Source organism: Echinococcus granulosus (genome assembly GCF_000524195.1).
Source record: "Echinococcus granulosus chromosome Unknown EG_S00101, whole genome shotgun sequence".
In the NCBI taxonomy this organism is placed as follows: domain Eukaryota; kingdom Metazoa; phylum Platyhelminthes; class Cestoda; order Cyclophyllidea; family Taeniidae; genus Echinococcus; species Echinococcus granulosus.
In genome coordinates this window covers 284,050-298,300 of record NW_020170481.1, presented here as the reverse complement: position 1 = coordinate 298,300, position 14,251 = coordinate 284,050, and the positions used below count along the sequence as shown (strand labels likewise).

The 14,251-nt window shown below is 43.6% G+C and overlaps 2 protein-coding genes across 2 annotated transcripts in view; both read left to right on the top strand. All coding sequences in view use genetic code 11, as the record gives it.

Annotated features, from left to right (window-relative positions):
• Positions 1-266: 266 nt before the first annotated feature.
• On the top strand, positions 267-7,338 carry EGR_08288 (hypothetical protein; the record flags this gene model as incomplete). The annotated part of the gene is made up of 8 exons (XM_024497537.1): positions 267-360; positions 1,927-2,178; positions 2,216-2,389; positions 2,757-2,976; positions 4,247-4,320; positions 4,401-4,582; positions 4,638-4,765; positions 7,164-7,338. 8 exons carry the CDS (start codon positions 267-269, stop codon positions 7,336-7,338), a joined length of 1,299 nt encoding a protein of 432 aa, XP_024348078.1.
• Positions 7,339-8,321: 983 nt separating this feature from the next.
• Positions 8,322-14,251, top strand: part of EGR_08287 (hypothetical protein) — a gene marked incomplete at both ends in the record, with an annotated part of 11,220 nt that continues 5,290 nt past the window's right edge. The window contains 7 exons of the mRNA XM_024497536.1: positions 8,322-8,415; positions 9,982-10,233; positions 10,271-10,444; positions 10,812-11,031; positions 12,302-12,375; positions 12,456-12,637; positions 12,693-12,815. Of these exons, the coding sequence (XP_024348077.1) occupies positions 8,322-8,415; positions 9,982-10,233; positions 10,271-10,444; positions 10,812-11,031; positions 12,302-12,375; positions 12,456-12,637; positions 12,693-12,815 (1,119 nt within the window). The remainder of the gene's footprint in view (positions 8,416-9,981; positions 10,234-10,270; positions 10,445-10,811; positions 11,032-12,301; positions 12,376-12,455; positions 12,638-12,692; positions 12,816-14,251) is intronic.

The window sequence follows — 14,251 nt, the reverse complement described above, 5'->3', positions numbered from 1 at the left end:
TCGCACCTCAACAATCCACTGCGCCTTCTCCTCAGCTCCTTCTATCATCTCCTCTCCACCACCTCACACTATATCTTTACACTCTCACCAGAAAATTCTCTCCTGCATCAGCTCCTCCTCTCCTTATTTCTTCCCAATCTCACCTTCACAATTCCCAACTCCTCCTTCTTCTCTCAACAAACCCTCATTATTTCCCCCGATATAATTTGGTCACTCATATTCCGTTATGGCCATTGCACCCTCTCCGACACTGCAGTTCCATCGACATGGATTCACCAATTCAGCGTATCCATGCATCTACTCCACTTTCATCGGTTCACAGACTTCACAAATTGAAGAGCTGGTCATCACATCAGAGTGGTAAGCATCCAAGGGCAAGTGCGACGGCATTGCCTCGTACTCGGAACGCATCAATCCTCAGTGGCATTACGCAACTGTCGGTTCAAAAACGAGGTAACTTTATTGGCAATCAGTCAAACAGTAAAAGAGTTCATAAGTAAGCAAGAAAAAGTCGAGAAGTCATTCAATAAATATGACATTCCGTTAGGCATTTAGACGGGTAGGAAAATCATGAAGCGATCATTCAGTTAGTCAATCAGCTGCGGGGCAAAGCATGCGTGAGTTGTGGCGTGAGTGTAAAAGAGTGTACAAGCAGTTGAAAAAGAAAAGAAGGAAAGCAAAAATGTGACAACTTTTTCGTCCACTGCAATGTGTACCGTTTCGCTCTTAGTGGTCTCCACAACACGACACTGTCATTGGTACACTTCAAAACTGTCGCATCTTCCTTCAGAGATGTGAATTAGTGCAAAGAACATCACATAAGAGATGAGTAGGATATTTGTCTCCTCGTACTCTTGTCCTTTCTCCCAACCCTAGAGCATCGCCACTTAGACGTGGCGAATTCAACAGTGCCTTCACATCATTTTCTATGGCGACATGGAAGTAGATGAGCAAAATCCAAGAATGTGCTTACTTGGAGCAATTCCAAAAGGATTTCAAAATGTAAAACGGTGCGTCGGAAAGTAAGCAGGTAAGGTTCAGTAGCTCAATCAGGTTTCTGTTTGAAATGGATCAACCATAATTGCCATTTCGACATACTCTGGACCGTCGGGAGTGTAGCAGGTCATATCAGTGCCGCCTATAACAAGTCCGAGTCCAGACAGCCACGCACGCTTCCGTCGTTAAATGCAGTGTACATCGCCATGTCACATCACATTGAAATGCACTGCAGTTCAGTTCACCGCAGAGTAATAATACAGCGCGTCCACGAAGCTGAAGTCGACGTCAGATGTGCCACGTTTCCAAATACACGTCCACTTCTACACATCATCGTGAGTGCAATCAAGTAAGCATTGTGAATGTAGCAACAAGGAATGCGAAACAAATATCATTTGACTACGTTGACAGGAATTGGTAACATGCCCGTAGGTTCAAAGTGGTAAAAAAGGTAGGCCGACTATTCATTTCGTCACGTGGATGCTGGTGAGTGCAGAAGTTGAGGGTGAGATGACTTAAGCAGATCCACATCTAATACCTTTCATTGAATAAATCAATTAGTGGAGAGGTCGCCTTGCAGGTCAAGAACACGATATCTAACAGACTGATGTGGTTGACATGGGTGGTAAATGTGGAGCATTTGTAGAGTGGAGTAGAAATGGCGGTTCAATTCGGGATCATTGTGTTCGTCACCTGCATTTTGGCGACTGGATGCAGGGGAGATCGTGGTAAGAGACCTTCCAACATCTCACTCTGATCAGCATACACGAAGAAGCACTTGACATATATTGGTGACTGTTATATCGGTGAATTTTTTCCTTCTTTTTAATGCTCTACCTTCAACCATCATACGGTCATAAGGTAATCAACAACCACTGAGTCAAATCGCATGCAACTTCCACTCGTGAAATTTACTGGCACAAATCAAAGAGTATTTTCAGTTGTGTAAGAGGTTTGCTCCTTCAACATACTTTACACACACATGTTTGATTATGAATTTGCATCTTGATGCTTCAATGGAGATGGCTGGAACCACTTTGGCTGGAATCACCTTTTCAAGGCTTGTTCGCAGAAGTGCTGACGAAAAAAGGGAAAGGGAGAAAATTACCCTCGCTTCTGTATCACCTTCAATGGAGTCACTTGGATTCTCACACCTGCTAGATAATTTGCGACACCTCAAATGTAAGTGTCAGCAACGCAGATCAAATCAAACCAACAGCGGTGGCAGCTGATTTATCTGGCATCGAGATCTGGAAAATTGCAAATTTCTCACAAAGAGTAACCACTCTTGAGGGATTGCAACCCAACAAATCAAACGATCTCACACTGGAGGTTCGTAGGGGTGAAGGCAACTTGTTCAAAGTTTTCTCAAAAATTACCACACTACCTGCTGGTAGGCTGGTGCATGTGATTATGATGTGCAACTCCACATCGAGAGGTGTTTCTCATCAACTCATTTTCCTGCTGACATTTCCTGCCGCATGCTTTAAGAGCACATATTGAACTACCTACTACATGGCACTTGCTGATGCCCGATTCTGCATGGTTTACAGTTAACAGGCCTTATTACTTCAAGCGATGCTCTCATTTTGTTGCCATTTTACGTAAGAGAGGAAGAAATCACTGTCTCGACTAGCACATCTGGCCTGACTTCAGCAACTCTTGGCATCATCTTCGTTTGCGTGGCTGTAGTTCATGCCGGAACATTTGCGTGAGTTGGTGCAAATTATCAAATGTCTTATTCATGTGGAATATCACAGCCAGTAACCTGTGCTTACACAGCAAATCTATTCCCACTACAGGCTCCCATTATGCAGAAAATGCACCAGTCGCTGATCAGTCGGATTCAATTTGCGACAACCATATGACCTCCCATAGTAAAAAGTTGTTGACAGTCAAATACACAAATTTGTCACTTTTACCTCACTTTTGGCATTTTCGGTCCAATTTCGCTGCCACAAAATGGTTCACTTCTATGAGGTAAAACGGGCCAAAGTTCTGCAATTCAAATGGTTCAACATAGCAGAGGCGCCTAATGCATGCAAGTTTTGTTTTGCCCTAACAACGGAATGGTCAAATCTCCGCGCACTATGGCCAATGAATACAAGATGTCAAGTGTTACAGCACGAGCAGAATGAGTGGGTGATGGTCTTCCAAGCGAAATTATCAAGGCGCTCTCTAACGCTCCTCGGAAGAGAGTAATTTAGCACCACAGCTTAAAGTTGTTGATGCCTGTCATATGCTACTCAAGAGTTAAGACTAAATTACCCGTCCTCTCATAATGAAATGCCCATAGTCAGTACGCGGAGTGAACGAAGGTTAATTATGGATCACCGATTAGATTAGAAATAGAAACATTCATCCAGTTAACTACAATGCTAAGGAAATTCGTTAGACGTATCTAAGCAGTGCCAAAAATGGACGATCTGAAGATACAAGGTATGGTTTAACGCCATTCTTTACAAACACTTGCTTGTTTCCCGAGCAGGGGTTTAACTCAAATACCATTATTTTAGAATCAAATGACACAACCTCTAGCGAATTCAAATATCGATAGTACCTTGAAATAAAATACGATTCAAACACTTCACTTTTGACTGCTTCAAACAAAGATTAGTTTAACAATGTTTATTTGATATTCTCGTTTCTTTACGTCAACGATTTGCTCCTAAGGCTATTGAGATGGAGGAAATGTCAGCAGCAAAATGAGTCAGTGGGAAGTAACCCTTAACGTGTAGCCGCACATCATAACCACATGCACCAGCTCACCTGTGGGTGGTGTTCCAATTCTTGTTGAGCACCACCAACTGCCACGTAGTGGGTACACATTGTCTGCAAACCCGACTGTCTGTCTGTCTGTGATTAGCCGTAAGTGACAATGCAGAGAGTGTGGTGGGCACACCACTTGACCTCCTTTCTAGCATGTGTTGGTACCGTGTCCCTGCGCCAACTTGTTCAAGCATAACAATGCACTTGCTGATGATGGTGTAGACTGCACGCATTCTCCACTGAGTAGGCAACTGTCGCCTCATTTCTTGCTCCGCTCAGTGTGCCTCTCCGTGGAAAGATGAATTTGGGCATCTTCAGTGGAATACTGAAATCTGGACTGCTCGTGGAAGTAAGTAAATCTTGCTCGCTGAAGTTGATGTACCTTGAGTGTGAAAGTCATGCTCCAGTCAGCTAGTTCTTTCGACCAATTAACAAAACTGTTCTTTTCTTCCTGCTGCTCTTTCCAATCCCATTGTGACAGATTGTGCATTGACCAAATGATTGATCACCTGCATGGAAATGTAACAAATATGAGCGACAATTTTACTAGGGAGAGTAAGGTTTAGATGAGAGCATGTTGGTGCGGGTTTCCGGAGCTAATTCAAATTATTCCTTATTTATCACAATGCATTGAGTGAGAAGGGGAAAGGTTTCATCTAAACTTCACACAATCTATCGCATTAAAGATACCATTCGCCCCAAGGCATCATTTCCAAACCACCAACCCGATGAAGAGGTGCCAATAAACATTGAGTGTTTTTTGGCCTTCATACATTTTACAACACTGAAAACTACCATAAAAACTATTCTGTCAAATGTCCGTACATTGCTGAGATGCCTGTGACAAGGATGCACAATTTGCTATTTTCAAGGGCAGTGATTGCAAGGTGACTCCACATCAGACGATGAGAATGAGTGGTAATGTCATCAAAGTAGATGAACATATTAAAACAAAGTTCACTTGTGGGAGGAGAGTAAAATGTGTTAAATTACATGTGAGGTGTGTAACAAGACCTTCTTGAATGCTGCAACGCAAAGAAGTGCCAAGTGTGCTGTAATGGTTCACTAAGCGAAGTGGTCTGCCATGGATTCGTTTATAGCCTCAAAGTCACTTCCAATAATGTCCAGAACATTGCAAATCTCACATGCATTAGCTAGCTTGCGTTGTCCCGGCTTGTGTTTTGAGGAGGATTCTTCACTTCCCACACGTTACGCGAACACAATTTTGTACGAATTCATAATGCAACTTTTCCTTCGGCAGTACAGAAGACTGCACTTTCCTTCGGGGGATAAGAAGACCTTTTTCAATGCCGTAACGCAAAGAAGTGCCAAGTGAGCTGTAACAGTTAATCCGGCTAAGTGGTCTACGATGAATCCATTCAGAGGCTTAAAGTCACTTCCAATGATGCCGGAGACATAGCAAAACGCACTTCCACTAACGCACTTGCATTGTCCCAGCTTAAGAGTTTTTAGGAGGATTCTTTCCTCCCCACACATTACTCAGGCACATTCTGGCACGTATTCACAAACCGACAATCTCTTTGTCAGTGCAGTAGGGAGCACTCCCCCTGGGGATAAGAATACACAGAAACAATGCAGTGGATAGCAGAGGACAAAAGATTCCCTATGTTGGAGTTTACCTAATCAAAATCACTAAGGCTGTTATAACCATCTTCTGCACTTGCGTGGAAACAACGACCTCTCTCCACTACTACTACTACTACTGCACTGCACCACGCACTGGGTCGGCGTGGCCATGCGATCAACTTCAGAGCACTACCTGCAGAACCAGTAAGGCATGACGGTGGAATCCACTTCATTCTGCACATGTAAATACAACAGAAATGACCTCCACTTCATCTGGTGGGGGTGAACGCTTATACCGGTTTGCAGTACGAAGGCGTGGTCTCAAAATAGATGGAGGAGTAAGGGAAGCATGTGCTGAGACGGCGTAGAACTGAAAATTGACTAACCGAAGAAGGGAATCGGGAGTGCTATTTACCTTATACGTAGCAGATGCTGCTTCGGAAGTGGTGACACTGCCAATTATTGCTATTACCTACAATGGTTGTCCCTACAATCAGTGTCAATCAATTACATGCTTCCAATCATAAGTTAGCCTTGAATAGAGAACAAAGGGACGGCTAGCTGCTCTGCAAATGTGATTCTCACCACCGACATACTTCCCCAACTTGATGCATTTATCACGAAATGGAGGTCGGAGACAGTGCAAATGCACAATGCCTTTGTAAAAGAGCGACTTGGAAACCGAGAAAGCACGATTCGGTGTGGCCACTGAGACATGACTTTGACTTCAGGTATCAGCAATGGCCACGCTTTTTAAGATCCATTTGATCACAATGCACACTTAATTAAGGACAGATATTTGAGCACAACACACTCAAGGGCATGTGGGAATCTCGTTCTCAAGATCGTGCGTTAATTCAACGAGTCCTCCAAAGCATCTTGCCCGTGTCTGCTAGCATTAACAATGTTCACAAAACTCATTCGGCGCAACAGTCTGGAACTGCCAAAAGAAATTCATTTCTCTACCGCAGACTTTCCGAATACAATAATGACGGCATTCTGCAGCGAAACGAGACTCTAGATGCAGCAGAATTGACGAGTAGAGACAATGACGCATGAAAATTTACAGCACCGATCACAAGGTGCCGGCTGACGTGTGAGGTTAATCAGGGATAGCATCAAAGAGGAAGCCCAAAAAAGGAATGGGGTATGTACTACGTAGCTCGATCTTATACCGCTCGGTTTTAGTAACTGGAAAAACTACCATTGCATCTCTGCATGACGGCCTGGCCTCCAAGCCACGCCAGTAGGCCCAATTCACTCAACAGGTCGGAAATACATATTCAGCTCAAATAACATGTCTTCATTCGTCTTCGGGAATGTCCTGGTGTGCTATATGGACTCGACTATTTGCAAACAATAGAGGTCACAAATCTGGAGCGCCAAACTTTACTCTTTGTTTTAATGAAAATACTATGAAATGTACTGAGATCTAAGACATGTATTGACTACCATTGAACAATAAAAGAAATATGGTTTCAATATATCAATGGATAAAGTGGAAAAGACCCTGATTTCATGCATACAGTTGATGTATTTCTTTCGGCTTTGTAAGAGGCATGGGAATAGTATAAAACACAGAGATCTGTGTGAGCATTAGCCGTATCTCTCAAGCCAAAGAGTTGAAAGCCGCTTATCCAGCTCTGGAGTGATGTCGATGGTAGAAGTTGAAAAGACGAATAAAGGAAGCACCATAAGTGAGGAATTTGAGAAATAGTTCCATGCGCTCTGGGACAACAAACAAACAGTCCTCCTAATAGAAGAACACGGGTAAACCTTTATTAAATTAAACTCCATTTTTGCGATTGTAGAACACTTCCTTACTTACGTTTTGAAGAAACTATCCTGCCTGTTCCACACAGTTCACTGGTTTGTCTCCAAGTTTCTCTCCTCTCCATTCTTCTTCTACTACCTTTAACATTACCCAGTGCCATATGCTATGCAAAAGTTTGTGGTTCTTCTTCAACGGCACGTCGAATGTTCTGATGGAGTTGCGGCTAATAAGTTACAGAGATGCGTTGGCGTTAATACATTCAGCGTAAGCCAACAGGAAGGTCTGCACTGAGTACAACACTTATCCTCTTAGGCTACACTGAGTTGATTGGACCCGCCCCTAAACATCTCCCCGACCTATAGATTGGCCCCAACAAAGGACAGGTAGAGAGATAGGCAGGGAGGTGGCATTGCCGAATCCCCTTCAGTACGTCCTACATTAATAAATGAAACAATCCCATAAGACAATGATAACATTTATTACTTCATGCTTGTTTAGCAGACTCCCTTCCCTCCCGAGAAATGACCACTGCGGGTACCGAGTTTGACCTGAGATCGGCCAACTTCACTAAGACATCGCGATTAACTGCTATCCCATCAAATGTCTATAGGGCATTTCCATCTAGTCCACTTGTGGCATCCTCCATTCCCAAATGAGTGCCAGATATTTTGGTCTGGCTATGCTGTGTCGAAATAGATTCCAATTTGGACGACTAAAATGGTTGAGGCATACTACGAGGGAATTTACTCCTATGACCAAAGAGGTAGTCCGAACACACAGTAGTAAAGTAGTTTGGGGAATTCAAGGATTCAAACGCAGCTTGCTAAACCAATTGCCTGAGTCAACACGTCATCCGCAATCTCACCTCACGTACAACTGACCCCTGCTCTTCCCACATGACCCTTCCCATTTAGAATAGTGACGTTTATTCGCACCTCAACAATCCACTGCGCCTTCTCCTCAGCTCCTTCTATCATCTCCTCTCCACCACCTCACACTATATCTTTACACTCTCACCAGAAAATTCTCTCCTGCATCAGCTCCTCCTCTCCTTATTTCTTCCCAATCTCACCTTCACAATTCCCAACTCCTCCTTCTTCTCTCAACAAACCCTCATTATTTCCCCCGATATAATTTGGTCACTCATATTCCGTTATGGCCATTGCACCCTCTCCGACACTGCAGTTCCATCGACATGGATTCACCAATTCAGCGTATCCATGCATCTACTCCACTTTCATCGGTTCACAGACTTCACAAATTGAAGAGCTGGTCATCACATCAGAGTGGTAAGCATCCAAGGGCAAGTGCGACGGCATTGCCTCGTACTCGGAACGCATCAATCCTCAGTGGCATTACGCAACTGTCGGTTCAAAAACGAGGTAACTTTATTGGCAATCAGTCAAACAGTAAAAGAGTTCATAAGTAAGCAAGAAAAAGTCGAGAAGTCATTCAATAAATATGACATTCCGTTAGGCATTTAGACGGGTAGGAAAATCATGAAGCGATCATTCAGTTAGTCAATCAGCTGCGGGGCAAAGCATGCGTGAGTTGTGGCGTGAGTGTAAAAGAGTGTACAAGCAGTTGAAAAAGAAAAGAAGGAAAGCAAAAATGTGACAACTTTTTCGTCCACTGCAATGTGTACCGTTTCGCTCTTAGTGGTCTCCACAACACGACACTGTCATTGGTACACTTCAAAACTGTCGCATCTTCCTTCAGAGATGTGAATTAGTGCAAAGAACATCACATAAGAGATGAGTAGGATATTTGTCTCCTCGTACTCTTGTCCTTTCTCCCAACCCTAGAGCATCGCCACTTAGACGTGGCGAATTCAACAGTGCCTTCACATCATTTTCTATGGCGACATGGAAGTAGATGAGCAAAATCCAAGAATGTGCTTACTTGGAGCAATTCCAAAAGGATTTCAAAATGTAAAACGGTGCGTCGGAAAGTAAGCAGGTAAGGTTCAGTAGCTCAATCAGGTTTCTGTTTGAAATGGATCAACCATAATTGCCATTTCGACATACTCTGGACCGTCGGGAGTGTAGCAGGTCATATCAGTGCCGCCTATAACAAGTCCGAGTCCAGACAGCCACGCACGCTTCCGTCGTTAAATGCAGTGTACATCGCCATGTCACATCACATTGAAATGCACTGCAGTTCAGTTCACCGCAGAGTAATAATACAGCGCGTCCACGAAGCTGAAGTCGACGTCAGATGTGCCACGTTTCCAAATACACGTCCACTTCTACACATCATCGTGAGTGCAATCAAGTAAGCATTGTGAATGTAGCAACAAGGAATGCGAAACAAATATCATTTGACTACGTTGACAGGAATTGGTAACATGCCCGTAGGTTCAAAGTGGTAAAAAAGGTAGGCCGACTATTCATTTCGTCACGTGGATGCTGGTGAGTGCAGAAGTTGAGGGTGAGATGACTTAAGCAGATCCACATCTAATACCTTTCATTGAATAAATCAATTAGTGGAGAGGTCGCCTTGCAGGTCAAGAACACGATATCTAACAGACTGATGTGGTTGACATGGGTGGTAAATGTGGAGCATTTGTAGAGTGGAGTAGAAATGGCGGTTCAATTCGGGATCATTGTGTTCGTCACCTGCATTTTGGCGACTGGATGCAGGGGAGATCGTGGTAAGAGACCTTCCAACATCTCACTCTGATCAGCATACACGAAGAAGCACTTGACATATATTGGTGACTGTTATATCGGTGAATTTTTTCCTTCTTTTTAATGCTCTACCTTCAACCATCATACGGTCATAAGGTAATCAACAACCACTGAGTCAAATCGCATGCAACTTCCACTCGTGAAATTTACTGGCACAAATCAAAGAGTATTTTCAGTTGTGTAAGAGGTTTGCTCCTTCAACATACTTTACACACACATGTTTGATTATGAATTTGCATCTTGATGCTTCAATGGAGATGGCTGGAACCACTTTGGCTGGAATCACCTTTTCAAGGCTTGTTCGCAGAAGTGCTGACGAAAAAAGGGAAAGGGAGAAAATTACCCTCGCTTCTGTATCACCTTCAATGGAGTCACTTGGATTCTCACACCTGCTAGATAATTTGCGACACCTCAAATGTAAGTGTCAGCAACGCAGATCAAATCAAACCAACAGCGGTGGCAGCTGATTTATCTGGCATCGAGATCTGGAAAATTGCAAATTTCTCACAAAGAGTAACCACTCTTGAGGGATTGCAACCCAACAAATCAAACGATCTCACACTGGAGGTTCGTAGGGGTGAAGGCAACTTGTTCAAAGTTTTCTCAAAAATTACCACACTACCTGCTGGTAGGCTGGTGCATGTGATTATGATGTGCAACTCCACATCGAGAGGTGTTTCTCATCAACTCATTTTCCTGCTGACATTTCCTGCCGCATGCTTTAAGAGCACATATTGAACTACCTACTACATGGCACTTGCTGATGCCCGATTCTGCATGGTTTACAGTTAACAGGCCTTATTACTTCAAGCGATGCTCTCATTTTGTTGCCATTTTACGTAAGAGAGGAAGAAATCACTGTCTCGACTAGCACATCTGGCCTGACTTCAGCAACTCTTGGCATCATCTTCGTTTGCGTGGCTGTAGTTCATGCCGGAACATTTGCGTGAGTTGGTGCAAATTATCAAATGTCTTATTCATGTGGAATATCACAGCCAGTAACCTGTGCTTACACAGCAAATCTATTCCCACTACAGGCTCCCATTATGCAGAAAATGCACCAGTCGCTGATCAGTCGGATTCAATTTGCGACAACCATATGACCTCCCATAGTAAAAAGTTGTTGACAGTCAAATACACAAATTTGTCACTTTTACCTCACTTTTGGCATTTTCGGTCCAATTTCGCTGCCACAAAATGGTTCACTTCTATGAGGTAAAACGGGCCAAAGTTCTGCAATTCAAATGGTTCAACATAGCAGAGGCGCCTAATGCATGCAAGTTTTGTTTTGCCCTAACAACGGAATGGTCAAATCTCCGCGCACTATGGCCAATGAATACAAGATGTCAAGTGTTACAGCACGAGCAGAATGAGTGGGTGATGGTCTTCCAAGCGAAATTATCAAGGCGCTCTCTAACGCTCCTCGGAAGAGAGTAATTTAGCACCACAGCTTAAAGTTGTTGATGCCTGTCATATGCTACTCAAGAGTTAAGACTAAATTACCCGTCCTCTCATAATGAAATGCCCATAGTCAGTACGCGGAGTGAACGAAGGTTAATTATGGATCACCGATTAGATTAGAAATAGAAACATTCATCCAGTTAACTACAATGCTAAGGAAATTCGTTAGACGTATCTAAGCAGTGCCAAAAATGGACGATCTGAAGATACAAGGTATGGTTTAACGCCATTCTTTACAAACACTTGCTTGTTTCCCGAGCAGGGGTTTAACTCAAATACCATTATTTTAGAATCAAATGACACAACCTCTAGCGAATTCAAATATCGATAGTACCTTGAAATAAAATACGATTCAAACACTTCACTTTTGACTGCTTCAAACAAAGATTAGTTTAACAATGTTTATTTGATATTCTCGTTTCTTTACGTCAACGATTTGCTCCTAAGGCTATTGAGATGGAGGAAATGTCAGCAGCAAAATGAGTCAGTGGGAAGTAACCCTTAACGTGTAGCCGCACATCATAACCACATGCACCAGCTCACCTGTGGGTGGTGTTCCAATTCTTGTTGAGCACCACCAACTGCCACGTAGTGGGTACACATTGTCTGCAAACCCGACTGTCTGTCTGTCTGTGATTAGCCGTAAGTGACAATGCAGAGAGTGTGGTGGGCACACCACTTGACCTCCTTTCTAGCATGTGTTGGTACCGTGTCCCTGCGCCAACTTGTTCAAGCATAACAATGCACTTGCTGATGATGGTGTAGACTGCACGCATTCTCCACTGAGTAGGCAACTGTCGCCTCATTTCTTGCTCCGCTCAGTGTGCCTCTCCGTGGAAAGATGAATTTGGGCATCTTCAGTGGAATACTGAAATCTGGACTGCTCGTGGAAGTAAGTAAATCTTGCTCGCTGAAGTTGATGTACCTTGAGTGTGAAAGTCATGCTCCAGTCAGCTAGTTCTTTCGACCAATTAACAAAACTGTTCTTTTCTTCCTGCTGCTCTTTCCAATCCCATTGTGACAGATTGTGCATTGACCAAATGATTGATCACCTGCATGGAAATGTAACAAATATGAGCGACAATTTTACTAGGGAGAGTAAGGTTTAGATGAGAGCATGTTGGTGCGGGTTTCCGGAGCTAATTCAAATTATTCCTTATTTATCACAATGCATTGAGTGAGAAGGGGAAAGGTTTCATCTAAACTTCACACAATCTATCGCATTAAAGATACCATTCGCCCCAAGGCATCATTTCCAAACCACCAACCCGATGAAGAGGTGCCAATAAACATTGAGTGTTTTTTGGCCTTCATACATTTTACAACACTGAAAACTACCATAAAAACTATTCTGTCAAATGTCCGTACATTGCTGAGATGCCTGTGACAAGGATGCACAATTTGCTATTTTCAAGGGCAGTGATTGCAAGGTGACTCCACATCAGACGATGAGAATGAGTGGTAATGTCATCAAAGTAGATGAACATATTAAAACAAAGTTCACTTGTGGGAGGAGAGTAAAATGTGTTAAATTACATGTGAGGTGTGTAACAAGACCTTCTTGAATGCTGCAACGCAAAGAAGTGCCAAGTGTGCTGTAATGGTTCACTAAGCGAAGTGGTCTGCCATGGATTCGTTTATAGCCTCAAAGTCACTTCCAATAATGTCCAGAACATTGCAAATCTCACATGCATTAGCTAGCTTGCGTTGTCCCGGCTTGTGTTTTGAGGAGGATTCTTCACTTCCCACACGTTACGCGAACACAATTTTGTACGAATTCATAATGCAACTTTTCCTTCGGCAGTACAGAAGACTGCACTTTCCTTCGGGGGATAAGAAGACCTTTTTCAATGCCGTAACGCAAAGAAGTGCCAAGTGAGCTGTAACAGTTAATCCGGCTAAGTGGTCTACGATGAATCCATTCAGAGGCTTAAAGTCACTTCCAATGATGCCGGAGACATAGCAAAACGCACTTCCACTAACGCACTTGCATTGTCCCAGCTTAAGAGTTTTTAGGAGGATTCTTTCCTCCCCACACATTACTCAGGCACATTCTGGCACGTATTCACAAACCGACAATCTCTTTGTCAGTGCAGTAGGGAGCACTCCCCCTGGGGATAAGAATACACAGAAACAATGCAGTGGATAGCAGAGGACAAAAGATTCCCTATGTTGGAGTTTACCTAATCAAAATCACTAAGGCTGTTATAACCATCTTCTGCACTTGCGTGGAAACAACGACCTCTCTCCACTACTACTACTACTACTGCACTGCACCACGCACTGGGTCGGCGTGGCCATGCGATCAACTTCAGAGCACTACCTGCAGAACCAGTAAGGCATGACGGTGGAATCCACTTCATTCTGCACATGTAAATACAACAGAAATGACCTCCACTTCATCTGGTGGGGGTGAACGCTTATACCGGTTTGCAGTACGAAGGCGTGGTCTCAAAATAGATGGAGGAGTAAGGGAAGCATGTGCTGAGACGGCGTAGAACTGAAAATTGACTAACCGAAGAAGGGAATCGGGAGTGCTATTTACCTTATACGTAGCAGATGCTGCTTCGGAAGTGGTGACACTGCCAATTATTGCTATTACCTACAATGGTTGTCCCTACAATCAGTGTCAATCAATTACATGCTTCCAATCATAAGTTAGCCTTGAATAGAGAACAAAGGGACGGCTAGCTGCTCTGCAAATGTGATTCTCACCACCGACATACTTCCCCAACTTGATGCATTTATCACGAAATGGAGGTCGGAGACAGTGCAAATGCACAATGCCTTTGTAAAAGAGCGACTTGGAAACCGAGAAAGCACGATTCGGTGTGGCCACTGAGACGCAATCCCCCTTGATACTGAATGCGATTGCGCACTTCCTTCTGTGAATCTACCTTGAGGGAAGGCCACAGCACACACCGTGTCATCAGCTCAATTTTGACCTATCTCGATGGAGCATGCAGAATGGCCA